General features: G+C 44.8%; 2 protein-coding genes across 9 annotated transcripts; one reads left to right on the top strand and one right to left on the bottom strand.

Annotated features, from left to right (window-relative positions):
* Window positions 1–621: 621 nt before the first annotated feature.
* On the top strand, window positions 622–11,609 carry LOC106603091 (uncharacterized). 7 transcript variants are annotated; one of them, XM_045716932.2, is made up of 16 exons: window positions 622–1,256; window positions 2,109–2,335; window positions 2,495–2,708; window positions 3,422–4,559; window positions 4,653–4,699; window positions 5,436–5,535; window positions 5,717–5,848; window positions 5,939–6,287; window positions 6,381–6,435; window positions 8,116–8,258; window positions 8,794–8,897; window positions 8,996–9,071; window positions 9,254–9,342; window positions 10,010–10,126; window positions 10,301–10,455; window positions 10,642–11,609. In XM_045716932.2, the coding sequence occupies exons 2-16, from the start codon at window positions 2,161–2,163 to the stop codon at window positions 10,829–10,831; spliced, it is 3,084 nt and encodes a 1,027-aa protein (XP_045572888.1). In that variant the 5' UTR covers window positions 622–1,256; window positions 2,109–2,160; the 3' UTR covers window positions 10,832–11,609. The 7 variants fall into 7 exon arrangements, with proteins under 7 accessions (XP_045572888.1, XP_082830593.1, XP_014051760.3 ...); XM_014196285.3 differs by lacking the exon at window positions 622–1,256 and having other exon boundaries at window positions 1,308–2,335; window positions 10,304–10,455; XM_014196286.3 differs by lacking the exon at window positions 622–1,256 and having other exon boundaries at window positions 1,309–2,335; window positions 10,016–10,126.
* An 8-nt stretch (window positions 11,610–11,617) lies between these two features.
* LOC106603092 (E3 SUMO-protein ligase ZBED1) lies at window positions 11,618–15,801 on the bottom strand. Of its 2 annotated transcripts, none has more exons than XM_014196290.3 (2): window positions 15,267–15,801; window positions 11,618–14,810 (listed from the first exon to the last, which is right to left on the bottom strand). In XM_014196290.3, the coding sequence occupies exon 2, from the start codon at window positions 14,788–14,790 to the stop codon at window positions 12,115–12,117; it is 2,676 nt and encodes an 891-aa protein (XP_014051765.3). In that variant the 5' UTR covers window positions 14,791–14,810; window positions 15,267–15,801; the 3' UTR covers window positions 11,618–12,114. The 2 variants fall into 2 exon arrangements, with proteins under 2 accessions (XP_014051765.3, XP_014051766.3); XM_014196291.3 differs by having other exon boundaries at window positions 15,455–15,801.
* Window positions 15,802–15,818: the final 17 nt, after the last annotated feature.

Raw genomic sequence — 15,818 nt, 5'->3', positions numbered from 1 at the left:
ATGTTGGCATGGTTTTATTTCCTGCCCCTGTACCTCATTTCAAACATTTATTTTTTCCGACAGCCAAAGTTTGCCCGGATGTCCTCTTACCTGTTTAGGAAGGTTTTTCCAAAAGAGTTGAAGTGGCCAAAGGGATTTTGGGGGTCTACTGACAGAGCATTGCCTAGGATCAGTCCTTCTACCTCCCTGTGCATGATGGCAGTGGTAAACCACATAAAGAATGACATTTGCATGGCAAATATCTGTGCCATAGGCCCATGAGCCCTTACAATAGATTTGAAAGTAGTCTTCACTGTCGAGTATTGACCCACCACCATCGGTTTGTTGTCAAAATCTGCATCCTCAAAGCTGAGAGAGTGAAAGTAATGGAAGCCATATTGTTTCTCTATGGGCAGCCTCTTGTAATATAGATACTTGAGGTCTTTTGTGACTATGTTGACGTCCTACAGCGTTTCAGCATTTTTGTCCTTCATCCCCCCACTAGACATGATGGTGGAGTGTGTAGGCCTAGTCCTGTAGAACAAATAACAGTCCTTGAAGTGTTGGTGAGTCTCTTATTCTGCAGTAAAAGTATGCAAAAAGTGTTTTCACTTCCTCTAAAAAAATAAAAGAAGAAAAAGCTGGAAATTGTGAGCAGAACAGTGGTCTCAGATCTTATGATGCCTCTGTTACATACTCAGAGGGTGTTGACCACAGCTGTTCAAGTGCAACTAACACAGACAAAATGTCAGTTGGAGGATTGCAATGTTTTACTAAAAAGGCGAATAAGAAAGGGCTCAGACATAAGAATGTACAGCGTAGGATAAACATGGTACTGATATTGGCAGCCCTTATGCCAAACCAGAAGGAAAATAGGAAGGCAAGTAGGCCTATGGATTTCACCAGCCAGTGTCGACAGTTAGTTTGGATGGGAATGGGATTTAATATATTAAAAGTAATCCATTCCATCCAGTGTAAGTAACATTGTAATATTGAATGAAAAATCGAATTAACCATCTGATGAACGTTCCAAGGCCGAGGGTTTGCTTTAGTGGCAGTGCTCTGTCAGTTGAAAAAAACGGATATTTGACCTGGCTGTGATACCTCACACCCACCCTGTCAGGCCTGAGTGAGACAGATCGGGGACAGACAGACAGCTAACCGTCGGCATCCGTTTTCCCTCTCAATTCAGATATTGAAGTGTAGGCCTACAGTTTTTAGCAGTTAGCTACCTGCTATGGAAAATATCTGGATGACTTGAGTAGAATTGATAAGAGGTGAGTTCCTGCTAAACTATTAACTAGCTAGTTAGCGAAATTGGCTGATAACAGTCAAAGATTTTTCTAATTGGTGATCTATAGCTAGCTTTCTCATGGCAGCACCACAAATAAGGTTACTGTCTTTGACCTCAACATCAACTTTTTCGCCTTGCATGCTAGCTAGCTCCTTAGCTAAGATAGCTAGCTAGGTAACGTTAACTGTTACTCTCTAGTAGCATAGGAAATTCTGAGGTGATTATGTTTTAGTAGCTAGCTAGCTAGCTAGCTAAGTTAGCTTACTACCAAGTGGATGAAGATCATTCAGCCAACTAATCAGATAGCTAACGCTATGTCAAAGCAGATTTAAAAGAAATAACGTTAGCTAAAACAACACAATTTGTTTAACGAGCTAGCTACTTGAGGCGAATCATTCACAAATTGGAACTGAGAGTACTGTAACAAGCAAGCACGTCTTTCTAGCTTTTAGCTAGCTAGGTAGCTCGCTTATTGATTAACCAATAAGTTATTGATTAACCAACCGTATTTTTTTCACCCAAACTGTTAATCTAAGTCCAATGACATGGTGACATTTGTTATTGAGTTCACGTTAGTTGACATCTCAACCAAAAATAAATCAAAACTACACCATGACGTCTGTGCCCAGTGAGTAGAGGCTCAGACTGCTCTCAACTCCACATGCTGTTGGGCTTAAGTTACTGTTTGTCCTTCCTTTACCCTACAAATTAACACATGTCAAATAATTAACTCCGTTCAATGACTGGTACCTTGTATTTTTGTGTTTTAGACAAGATGAGTGTGTGTAACGTTAACGTTACTGTCAATGAAGGAAGTAACTACATTTGGTTGCAGATATGGCAAAGCAGCAGACATACTGTATCAAGGCGCACTCTTAAGAGAGACAATGTTGGAGACTGAGGAATGCGCCAAGGGGTGTTTGCCCCCTCATTCTACCAGTGAGCACTTCACTGTTGATGATGTTGATGTCCTCAACGCCCTCAACCCACCACTTCCCTTCTCGCACCCATTTCACCCAGAGCCTTGGATGGGATGTGAGCCAAATAGAAACATGGAGATTGGTGAGTAGTTGTAGCAGAATATCGCTGAATAAATGTCTTGTCTGAGTGAGCAGTAATGAATTGAAGAATGATAATGCCATCCCTATTTGTGTTAATTTTATGTTTGAGTATTAGCTAGGTGTGCTTAGCTATATTCCTTTTTCTGCAATATCACTTCAGATAACTCCTCTGGTCCTGTCATCGTGGGAGAGGGCACTCTGTTGGAGCCATTTTCATTGACAGTACCTGTCAGGTCTTCACCTTATGAGTGTACACTCTGCCATAAGATGTTTGGAACCGCCAACACACTCAACAAACATTTACTGACCCACCAACAGGAAAGACCACATGTTTGCCCCATCTGCCAACGAGCATTTAAACGTCATGATCACCTGTGAGTCATATCCCCTCGCTCTAGAAGCAATAATTCTGGATTAACAATTACACTGAGTGTACAAAACATTAGGAACACATTTTTCTCTCAGAACAGACCCAATTCGTCGGGGCATGGACTCTACAAAGTGTCTAAAGCGTTACACAGGGATGCTGGCCCATGTTGACTCCAATGCTTCCCACCGTTGTGTCAAGTTGACTTGATGTCCTTTGAGTGGTGGACCGTTCTTCATACACATGAGAAACTGTTGAGTGTGAAAAAATCTAATCAAATTTGATTTGTCACTTACGCATGGTTAGCAGATGTTAATGCGAGTGTAGCGAAATGCTTGTGCTTCTAGCTCCGACAATGCAGTAATATCCAACGAGTAATCTAACCCAGCAGCATTGCAGTTCTTGACACTACTACCAAACGCCGTTCAAAGGCAGTTAAATATTCAGACTTGCCCATTTACCCTCTGAATGGCACACATACACAATCCATGTATCAATTGTCTCAAAGCTTAAAAATTATTCCGTAACCTGTCTCCTCCCCTTCATCTACACTAATTGGATGTAACATGTGACATCAATAAGGAATCATAGCTTTCACCTGGTCAGTCTATGTCATGGTAAGAGCAGGTGTTCCTAATGTTTTATACACTCGTATGTTTTTTGATACAGTCATTTGACATTTCAGTGCCCTGATGAAAACGATAACATCTCTCTCTGCAGCAATGGCCACATGTTGACCCATCAGAAACGCAAGCCGTTCCGATGTGCTGAACCCGGGTGCCAGAAGAGCTACTGTGATTCTCACTCCCTGAAGCGCCACTATATCTCTCAGCATGGTCTCCCTCTCATCCCGCCTATGTCCCAAAGCCCGCCTCACCCAACCCACCCAGCCCACTCTGCTACTACCCAGTGGGAGCCTGTGGATAGTGCTGCATGTAATTACCACCCCATGTTCCTGACCCAAGCCAAACCGACATCAGACACTCAACAGAAGGTCGCTGATTACTCTGGCTTTTTCAGCTTCAACAGTTACAAGGGGTTTGCTCCTCCAAGTGGCCTACAACTGAACAACTACTCAGAGCAGAACATCTCTCAGTCAAGGCCTATCTTAGTCCTGGACACCTGGATGCAGCAGTCTGACAAAGGTCCTTGTAGTGAGTGCCCAGGTGAATTAAATCCACCCCAGTGGGCCCCTGAGCCGAGTAACATCACCACTGCTACTTTACCATCACTACCTCCTGGAGTGGATAGCCCAAGTCCTCATGGCTGGGAGAGTGTAGTTGACTTCCCTGTGTCTGACCTCCAAGTGCTTGAAGAAATATTGTCCTGTCATCCCTGTAGTGAGGCTGGTAACCGGGAGTGTTTAGTGAAGCCAGCGTCCCCGGAGAAGAGCTACTCTCCATCCAAGCAGGAGCAGTCAACTTATGGCCAGATGAACTCGGAAGGGAAACCCCAAGTTAACACTCAGCTGTACTCTTTTGAACCAACAGCAAGCTCAGATTCCAGTGTAACATCTACGTCGTTTCCCAACACTGTTTTCATCCACTCAAGCACAAGTCTTCCAAACAAGCCCAACCCAGTCCCACCTATCCCGCCGCCACCAGCCATCATCCTACCCTGCCTCTACAGTGTGCTGAAGTCAGAGACTTGTAATACAAAGAGCGACAGTAAGAGAAAGAGAGAGAGGAGGAAGAAGGGGAGGGCTGTAGAGCTTCCTGCTCCACCTCTCCCCACACCTCGCCCCACTTCTCTCCTGGCTCCCCGACGTCCCCGCCCTCGGCCACACTACCTCGTCTCCCCAAGCCAGGTGGCTATGGCCTCTTTTAGCTCAGACAGCAACCCTCGTCAGACCTTCCAGGTATGCGCACTACTAGCAGTGCTCAACAATTGAACACATGCCAGTTTGTTTATCAATACTGTATTTATAATATTTCTATATTCCTCCGTACAGGGAAGAAATGTCAGTGTGCCAGGAGAGGGACAACAGTGTATTGACGGGTAATAATGAATAGAAATAAAAATACACTGTTTCATGAGCTGAAATATAAGATCCTAGAAATTTTCCATACGCACAAAAAGCTGATTTCTCTCAAATTTTGTGCACAAATTTGTTTACATCCCTGTTAGTGAGCATCTCTCCTTTGCCAAGATAATCCATCCACCTGACAGGTGTGGCATATCAAGAAGCTGTTTAAACAGTATGATCATTACACAGGTGCATCTTGTGCTGGGGACAATTAAAGGCCACTCTAAAATGTGCAGTTCTGTCACACAACACAATGCCACATATGTCTTTAAGTTTTGAGGGAGCGTGCAGTTGGCATGCTGACTGCAGGAATGTCCACCAGAGCTATTGCCAGATAATTGAATGTTTAATTTCTCTATGGCATCGTGTGGGCGAGCGGTTTGCTGTTGTCGACGTTGTGAACAGAGTGCCCCATGGTGGCAGTGGGGTTATGGTATGAGCAGGCATAAGCTACAGACAACACAATTGCAATTTATCTAGATCCTCAGGCCCATTTATTAAAACATTTTTCTGTATCTGAACGACGGATGCATATCTGTATTCCCATTCATGTGATATCCATAGATTTGGGCCTAATGAATTTATTTCAATTGATTGATTTCCTTATATGAACCGTAACTCAGGAAAATCAATGAACTTGTTGTATGTTGTGTTTATATTTTTGATCAGTAGAGATTGGCCAATTAACTGCTGGCCTTCTTCCCATAGGATATTCCCTAGCTCTCACAAGACAGAACAGAGCAACAAGGCCAGGTCCTCAAGTGGACCATATGCACCCTCTATTAAAATGGAACGTTACTCTCCAGAGGTAACAGCTTACTTAGCCATATTATTATTTACATTATGATATTATTAAACATGAATCAACTTGGGACGCTATATTTATTACATGTCCAGATGTCAAGTAAGCACAAATGTATTTTTTTGTTAGGTCAAACTTTTGTCATTACAGACTGTATGTCTATTTGTGCCTATGATGTTTCCTGCAGCCTGGAGAGAGAGCACCACAGACTCCGAGGTCTCCATCTAGAACAGAAGACATGCCTCTGTCTCCTTTGGTCATCCCTGTTTCAGTTCCAGTCTCTGCGAAGACTGATCCTGACACTCCTTCATCACTCAATGTAAGTATAGGAAAAAAGAGATTACAACGGTCAGTGCCATAAGTCATTACTTGTACACTGATAACCCCCCTGTGGTTGGTTGTGTGGCAGGCAGAGAACCCTCAGAATGGTTCAGGGAGGTCAAAGAGGAGCCGGCGTCTTGACTTCATGAAGACTCTGATCATTCCTCCCCCCATGCTCCCACAGCCGTCCCCACGGAGGCTCCTAGGCGAGGAGGGTGGGGGTGCTTCCTGGTGTCGTGCAGCAGGCAGCTACCCCAGTCAGCTACGCTCCCCCATGTACTTGGCAGACCACCTGCTCAACCCCAGCTTCCAGCCTCCTCCCTACACACCCCCACCCATGCTGAGCCCCCTACGCCCAGGGACCGGCCTGTACTTCAGCACAGTGCCTTGGCTTCACCCCGGCCCTCCTCTGCCCAGCAGCTACACCGCCTCTTTGGGTTTGTTTCGCATTAGGAAGTATCTTCCCAGGTTCAGAGTTTTGCCACTGAAATACATGAAGAACTTTGTGTTTCATGGCTTCTGCTTTTCAGATGGAGCTGATGGAATCTCCTTGATGATGGACGACACAGTGGTCAACATAGAGCCGTACGTTTCTCTCTGAAGTGTGTTCAGCCAAAGCTTTAGTGTTACAATCCTTGAGAGTCAGTCTGTCTATATACAGTGCAGTCGGAAAGTATTCAGACCCCTTGACTTTTTCCACATTGTTACATTACAGCCTTATTCTAAAATTGATTAAATCGTTTTTTCCCCCTCATCAAACTACACGTAGTACCAAATAATGACAAAGCAAAAATTGGTTTTAGAAATGTTTACTAATTTATAAAAAATTAAAAACTGAAATATCACATTTACGTAAGTATTCAGACCCTTTACTCAGTGCTTTGTTGACGCACCTTTGGGAGCGATTACATCCTTGAGTCTCCTTGGGTATGACGCTACAAGCTCAGTACACCTGTATTTGGAGAGTTTCTCCCATTCCTCTCTGCAGATCCTCTCAAGCTCTCAAGCTCTGTCAGGTTCGATGGGGAGCGTCGCTGCACAGCTATTTTCAGGTCTCTACAGAGATGTTTGATTGGGTTCAAGTCTAGGCTCTGGCTGGGCCACTCAAGGACATTCAGAGACTTGTCCCGAAGCCACTCCTGCGTTGTCTTGGCTGTGTGCTTAGGGTCTTTGTCCTGTTGGAAGGTGAACCTTCACCCCAGTCTGAGGTCCTGAGCGCTCTGGAGCAGGTTTTCATCAAGGATCTCTCTGTACTTTTCTCCGTTCATCTTTGCCTCAATCCTGACTAGTCTCCCAGTCCCTGCCGCTGAAAAATATCCCCACAGCATGATGCTGCCACCACCTTGCTTCACAGTAGGGATTGTGTCAGGTTACCTCCAGACGTAATGCTTGGCATTCAGGCCAAAGAGTTGAATCTCGGTTTCAACAGACCAAAGAATCTTGTTTGTCATGGTCTTAGAGTCTTTAGGTGCCTTTTGGCAAACTCCAAGCAGGCTGTCATGTGCCTTTTACTGAGGAGTGGCTTCCGTCTGGCCACTCTACCATAAAGGCCTGATTGGTGGTGCTGCAGAGATGGTTGTCCTTCTGGAAGGTTCTCCCATTTCCACAGATGAACTCTGGAGCTTTGTCAGAGTGACCATTGGGTTCTTGGTCACCTCCCTGACCAAGGCCCTTCTCCGATTGCTCAGTTTGGCCAGGCGGCCAGTTCTAGGAAGAGTCTTGGTGGTTCCAAACGTCTTCCATTTAAGAATGATGGAGGCCAGCCACTGTGTTCTTGGGGACCTTCAATGCTGCAGAAATGTTTTGTTACCCTTCCCCAGATCTGTGCCTCGACACAATCCTGTCTTGGAGTTCTACGGACAATTCCTTCGACCTCATGGCTTGGTTTTTGCTCTGACATGCACTGTCAACTGTGGGACCTTGTATAGACAGGTGTGTGCCTTTCCAAATCATGTCCAATCAATTGAATTGACCACAGGTGGACTCCAAGTTGTGGAAACATCTCAAGAATGATCAATGGAAACAGGATGCACCTGAGCTCAATTTCGAGTCTCATAGCAAAGGGTCTGAATACTTATGTAAATACGTTTTGGTTTTTGTGTGTAAATTTGCAAACATTTCTAAAAATCTGTTTTCGCTTCATCATTATGGGGTGACGTGTGTAGATTCCTGTGGATTCTATAGGAATCTACACGCGCTCGGAAAAAGTCGAGCGGTCTGAATACTTTCCGAAGGCACTCTATAAGGAGCCTGTGTGATTTCCAGGAGAATCAACGTGGGCCAACGTTTCCAGGCTGAGATCCCACCCATTCGTAACCTGCTTCTAATGCTATATGATGAGCACCCTGCTCAGCTTGTCTGGGCTCCATGGGGAGACGTATCCAGCAACGTGGAAACACAAAAAGGGGGTGTGTTTCTCTTTTTAACGATCACACACACACGGTTGTACTATATATTGGTATGAGCTACTGTATTGGTAGTACAATTGATACTAGGTTGAATATATGCAGGTTAGGAGAACATAATAATTCCAGTTCGAAAATAGACAAATTCATGGGACCAGCGCCATTGCTGATTCTACAAGATTAGCATTGAAAACGTGACCCACGGTCGGGGGAATCAAGTAATAAAGTTGCTGTAGATCATTTTTAAAACTTTGAAATGAATAGAATGACAGTAAAGCAGTTATGCTATGTGTTTGCTGAGTAGTTAGCCGAAATTCACAACGCTTCTCACTTTGATTGGGAAATTTCTGTTCTGCTAAAACTCACTTCCAGCAATTTTAGCTCGCATTGCTGGTCCCATTGTTTAGAATTCTTCCGCATTCATGCAAAGAGTTATGGGATATTAGAATTCTCTTGTCCTAACTTGGGTATCTTCAACCTAGACCTGATATCGACATGAAATGTGAGAGGTGACTTGTCTGCTTGACTGTTTTTCCAGTGACTGAACTGATAGACTTGTGCTGTTCCAGCGTGCTGCCAGGAGGGGGCACCAACACAGAACTGGCCCTCCACTGTCTGCATGAGGTGCAGGGAGACATTCTGGTGAGCAGTACAACAGTATGGTACCTGAGCTCAGCTCAAATTGAAGACGATGTTGATTCAGGACAACTTATGGTATACATTGTGTGTTGTGTCCCTAGGCTGCACTCGATTTACTGTTAGTCAGGGGAGACTTCCGTTCCTCAACACACCCTTTGTGTGACTATCACTACCCAGGTACCAAATTTGATACTCTGAAAAGTGGAATGAAGACAAACGAGTTATGAATATTGACGCCCATTTCAAGACTATTCAATTATGTTCTTTGATGTTTACATGTTTAGTTCAAGCCATGCCGTACATGCTACTAATACTTTAACTTCTCTTCATAAAACTGTCATAAAACCTATGGCTGACAGGGTCAGATTATTGGAGTCCTCAAGAGAAGAAACTATTTCGTAAAGCGCTGCTCACCCATGAGAAGGACTTCCAGCTTATTCACAGTGTGGTAAGAGAATCATAATATTGAAATGCCCAAATACACTGAGTGTACAAAACATTAAGAACACCTTCCTAATATTGAGTTGCAACCCCATTTTTGCCCTCAGAACAGTCTCAATTTGTCGGGGCCTGGACTCTACAAGGTGTCGAAAGCGTTCCACAGGGATGCTGGCCCATGTTGACTCCAATGCTTCCCACAGTTGTGTCAAGTTGGCTGGATGTCCTTTGGGTGGTGGACCATTCTTGATACACATAGGGAAACTGTTGAGCGTGAAAAACCCAGCAGCGTTTCAGTTCTTGACACAAACCGGTGAAGCCTGGCACCTACTACCATACCACGTTAAAAGGAACTTAAATCTTTTGTCTTGCCCGTTCACCCTCTGAATGGCACACATACACAATCCACGTCTCAATTGTCTCAAGGCTTAAAAATTGTTTAAGGTGTCTTCTCCCCTTCATCTACACTGATTTGAACTGGATTTAACAGGAGCCATCAATAAGGGATCGTAGCTTTCACCTGGATTCACCAGGTCAGTCTGGCATGGAAAGAGCAGGTGTTCATGTTTTGTACACTCAGTGTATACTTGTAATGTCGTGCTGCCATTGGACAGGGTATAGACAGAGAAGGAAGACTGAAGAAATGGCATTAACCTGACAGTTGTCTCACACTGAAGTTACAGACTAAGTCCGTGACGCAGTGTGTGGAGTACTACTATGCAATGAAGAAGCTCAAGAAGTTCAAGCAACGCAGTCGAGGATCAGACAGAAAGGAAGCAGTTGGAGAAGTGCCTGTGAGTTTAGTGTAGTATAGTATTGTGTATAGTGTAGTATAGTATTGTAAAATATGTATCAAACCTCCTATACAGTACAAACAGTTTTAGGTTTACAGAAACAGATTTACTTACTATGTCAAACAATTCAGCCAATATTTTCCAGTTAAATAATTTCCACTTCCTGTATATCAGCAGATGGAGTCACCTGGCTGTTATGAGGACAACCATGTGGGACGGAGAGGGCCCAGGAGGACACTTACTAAACCAGGGAACAGGACTAAAGGGGTACAGGAGGAGCAGACTACCACAGGAGGTGCTTTGGAGTACATCTGTCGAGAGTGTGGGCGGTCAGTGGAACTTCACTAAAACGATGCCAGGGACACATCACAATGATATCGCAAAACACTGCTGTCTTGTTGAGCATCCCCTTGGTTAATTAATCCACGATGACATGTTGACCCCCCTCTATTTCTGAGCACCTTTGATCGTTCTCACGTCATCATACTGACATGTATAAATCTGTCCCCCTCCAGGGTATTTGACAAGGTGAAGAGTCGTAGTGCTCATATGAAAACCCACCGGCAGCAGGAGAGGGAGTGGCTGACCAGGTATGTCTGGCCTATGGGCTGCCCTGCAGACAACCCTCATCAAGGAGATCCCGGTCAGGACTCTGCCAAGGTGCCTTTACTCTACTGTACGAGAGGAGTCCTCTATAGTACATAGTGGTGAGCACAGGACTGTTTCAGTTACTGACAAGTCAAGTATACGTCAAAATCTTACACATGACCGAAATTCACTCACTATGAATTCATATTGGCAGGTATTTATTGAAAATCACTTCAAAATAATGTTTAACTAAAGAAAGCAACAACAATTGACATGTTTTTTTTTTCTCTCCAAAAAAACACACCCACACATACTATAAGGTTTAGAACTTTCTGTGATGTTGCATTCATGTTCCTTTGTCATTCTCTGCTGTTGGATAACTGGTTCTGTTATTGTTGGTTCACATTGTCCTAAAGTTTCTAAACATGCTGTTTTTAAGCAACCTGAAATCCTTGCTAAAATAAATGTCCTGTGGTTTTAATTACATTTGTATCAATATGAAAGCCAAAGTTTGCCTGGTATGCTCAATTGAATAATCCATTGTAAAAGAATTCAGTTATTATTGGAGTTATTACTCTTTGTATACAACTACAAGACATTGACAATTGGTTATAAAAAATGCATATGAATCAGGGTTAGATCCTGGGCAGCTGAGAACAGAGAATGTATTTACTGAACTGTGGCCCGCTCCTCACAAACAGTTTTGGCCTGAGTTTAACACTTCTGGATTGGATCTTGTGTTATGTTCTTTAAGTTAAAATTCTTGATGAACAATCCACTAGTTCAGGAAGAGTACGGCCTCTACCTGACTTGCATGTCCTCTATGTGAGAGTGTTGATGAAAGTTAAACTTGTTGTCTCACTCAGGTGATGTTTTAAAATAAATGTGTTTGTCTGAACAATGTTGTTTTCAACCATTCCTTTAATTACAACAGTTTTTCACAGTGTTTGAGACATTTTCTAATTTCTAAAATCGACGTCACGCTGCAATTACTGTACAAGCTTCTCATTTGAACCAGAGTTTTTACTTTATGCAAACCAAGGATAACATGCATTTCTGTTGCCATTCAACAAGAGTGACCGTACAGCTACAATTTCTCACACCTTTACACATAGGCTACATATTTTTAAAAGCACTTTACAACGATGTATGATGTAAATCACAACTCAAATATAGATATGTAGGCCAGACACTATTTTACATGTAAATACAGACACCACACAAGTGTGGCTTTGAGTCCAATAGCTGCATTATTTGCTTTGCCTTGTCGTTGATTTTTCAATCTCTTCACCTAGATGAGTTGAAGTCAGATAAGTCTTGGGCATGAATGGATGTATCTTTTCTCACAGGCCTATGTACAACATAGATCTTTACTTTATAAAATAAGGAATGTAGACTGATCACAACTTCTCCCCTCCCACCCAAGCCTTGCTCTCGTAGGACACTAAAGACTGATACAGAGTCTGCTTGGCTCCATTCCTGTCACCGCCCCTCTCTTCATGCCCCGTAGATCCTCCCATCAGTTTCTCCACATAGTCACTGTTCTGGTGAAGGAATAGAATATGATCCAAATGCTGGGGCCCCAGAATGGCCCTGCGTTGAGCAACAGTAGTCTCTCTAGGAGCAAAGGCCCTGTCTGCAGGCACAGCAGTAGCAGGGATAGCCAGAAATGTACGGGCAAGTCTGGCCACGGCAGGGAAGCGATGCTCCTTAGAGCGCCACCAGTGGAGAGGTGACAGGCTGCGTTTGCACAGCGGCTCTGCAATGTAGTTCTCCAGCTGTTGGTGGATCTCAGGCATTCGCTCAGTGGGATCCTCTCCAAGCAGTATGTCGTACATGCTTTTGGGCACATGACTCACTTGCCTATAAGCAGGGGGCTGTAGGTCTCCTTTTAACAGGCTAGACAGTCCTGCTACTCTCCTGGGACCATTTCCAGCACTGCAGCGCGAGCCTTCACCCAGTCCCTCTCCACCGACCTGTGACGGGGCAGTCTGGGACAGCCCCTTTAACTGTTGCTGCAGCACAATAATGTCCCCCTCTTCATTTGATTCACAGGACACAGGTGAATCCAGAGGAGCGATGGTTGACTGTGAGTGATCCAACCCCCGATTCCTCACTTCCTTTTCCCTTCCCTCTTCGCCATCCTCATCCTCGCCTCCTTTGTCACACTCTCTGCTCATTTCCTCCACCTCTATTTGTGCTTGAGCAGATAATAGTTCCTTGACCTTGTCGTGCAGCCTACTACGTGCATGTGGGCTGAGGAAGCGCAGCTCCTTAAACCTCGGGTCCAGGAATGAGGAGAGGACGGCAGGGCTGTCCAGTAAGGCTTCCTCTTCACCCAGTCTCCACTGTCGCTCCATCCCTGACCGCACTGTCTCCATTACTCCCCGGGCCACAGGGCAGCTGGTCTCTGAGATATGTTGCTCTAGGACACGAGATACGCCATGCAGGCACGGCATAAGGGCGGAGATGGACAAATTGATGTCCTCGCTCAAGAAGGAGGCAGCGATGCGCACGGTCTTAAGTACTGGCACCAGTTCCTGGAGGAGGCGCCACTGGTGGTCCGCTAAATTTGGAGCAGCTTTCTGCTCCTCGAGAACTGAGCTCACCACCCACTTCAGCTCGAGCAGACTCTCACACATGTCGATAGCGGTTGCCCAGCGCCCTGGGTCATCCAGCACTAGACAAGCGCCTGCCTTATTCGCCGCCTCTGCCTTGTGGATCAGAGCGGCGGCAGCAGGTGCGTCATGCTGGAAATGTGAGATAATCCTGCGGGCCTCCGCAAGAGCCTGTCTGACAGGTTCCATCCATAGTCCGTCCTGGATGCAGAGTTTGAGGGCTTCCCCTGCACAGTGTAACGCTACCCAACCTTCTGGGAGATCCTGAGGTGATTGGCGTGGTCCAGCAGTACGATTCACTTTTTCTTTCGGAACTCGCATATTCTCAGTCCCTCTGGCCTCTGAGATCCTGGGAGTGTCATGTACAACACAGAAAACAGAGCTCTGGGGAAGATGGAATTCAGAAAGAACTGCCTTCAGGGTGTCCCCAAATTGAATGAACCCTCTTTCACAAATCTTCTCTCTGATATCGGGCATGGGACAGGTCTGCAGCACACAACGGGCCAAGCGCCAGTCTTTGTCAACAAAATGTGCACTTACAGTGAAGAAGAGCCGACCGCCTGCTCCCACCGCACAACCTGCTACGGACTGCCAGTACTCAGTGCAAAGTGTTATGCAACGTGGCGCCAGGCCAGACTGAAGATACTGCTGCAGGTGCCGTTTCAGAACATCATAGTGATGCCAAAGAAGGCTGCCAAGCTGAGAGGGAGACGGCACTGGGTACTGTGGTTCTAAGCAGCTCAATAGAAGACGAAATCCCCTCTCCTCCACCACAGACAGTGGCTGCAAGTCCCTGTACACCATTTCCAATATTAGGTCAGTCAGAACCCCAGTACGCTTGCCATTGGATTCTTTGACAGCAGTGCCACTACGGTTGGTATCACCAAAATTGTTGTTCTCACTGTATAGTAATCCAGTATTTGAGTTTGACGGTTCCAAATCTTGGCTGGTGACAGGGTTTGCATTGGCACCGCTTCCTACATCTAGGGGAGGAGCACATGTGATTCGGGCACGTTTGGCCGTCCCTTGTTCAGGAGATAAGTCAGCATCCTGCTGCTCCTCTTTTACAACTATGTGCAAATCTGTCTGGAACATGCATGTGTTGGCTGTGGCAGATGTAGTAGAGATGTTGCAGGGGAATCCGGGCTGGGCCATTGGCTGGAGTGATGTAGCTGGAATCGGGGCCCCGGCCACTGCTGTGTTATCAAGTACAGGTGGCGCGTTGTCCCGTATATTATGTTTGCGGACAAGGTGCTCCCTCATAGTCGTAGTGCTGTTGTGAAAAGACAACTGCCTTTTGCATATATTACACTCAACATACATCTCATTAAGCTGGATGTAGTAATTCCAAACGGTTGACTTGCGCCTGTCCAGAACCAGTCCTGTTGCTCCCCGTTCCCCCCTTCTCCTCAAATTTGGGGCCAGACTGCTGGACAGGGTGTACCCTCGGAAATCCATGTTAGAGTCGTCGGAGACCACTGGAATGGAAGATAAAAACAATTTATGTTCAGTGTTAGGTTAAATTGTGTTTTGTTACATAGCTTCAAAATATTAAGATGTACAAATAATTGCCATATAACTCGATCAGTAGCCTACTACACAATAACAACAACAACTCATTCAAAAGGGCACAGCAAACATGCACTAATTGTAGGATGATGATACACCATCATTTTTGGCATGCATTGAGATTTTCCTTTCTATATATATCAAAACAGAATAACGATCTCAAGATGTTCTCCTGACTGAAATATTTTCACCACCCAGGAGTTTGAGGTTCCCAAACTCCTGGTCTGTCTCAATTCAGACTAGGCACTGTTGATCACCTGAGATAAACAATTATGTCCAACCAGCCACTAACTATCTAGAGTCCAGAATAATTTGAATATGAAAAACAAAACATTCACACAAATATAAGAACCCCACGTGAATACCTTCATAAAATTACGGCGCCCGTTGTTTCTCTATCAACAGCTGGAGACCTTTGACCCGTAAAGGATCAAATACTTTGGGTTATAGTCAAACGTTCATGCGCTCCAGATAAGCTCTTAAAAACGAGAAACCCTCAAATAACCAAATACAACTTTGCCCAAATGAACGCATATATGATATCCTAAAATACCTGTGTTTTTTTCCCCCGCAAATGGTATTTCAAGCGTATATTGCTGTGATGGTAGGAAAAGCTTTGCGCACAATGAGAACAGTAAACTATGCCTTTTTTAGCATCCAATTTATAGCCAAAACGTCTATGTAAGCTTCATCTGAGTGGCTGATAGTCCTCCATTGTTTGTAGTAATATTTCGGTTATACGCGCAATGACACAAACGTATCCATAATTATTCTTGCTACAATGTATCACAGCAGGAGCGTATTCATTATGGAAACCATTTACCGAAACAAACGGAACGAAATGGGATTTGTCCAATAGAAACTGTCGTTTGCAGTTTCCGTTTGTAGTAAACGGTTTCTGTTGCAAAGCATTTTGC

The sequence above is a fragment of the Salmo salar genome, chromosome 04 (assembly GCF_965601325.2).
Source record: "Salmo salar chromosome 04, fSalSal1, whole genome shotgun sequence".
Lineage (NCBI taxonomy): Eukaryota > Metazoa > Chordata > Actinopteri > Salmoniformes > Salmonidae > Salmo > Salmo salar.
Note: the sequence above shows the minus strand (reverse complement) of the source record. Positions and strands in the feature narration are given on the sequence as shown.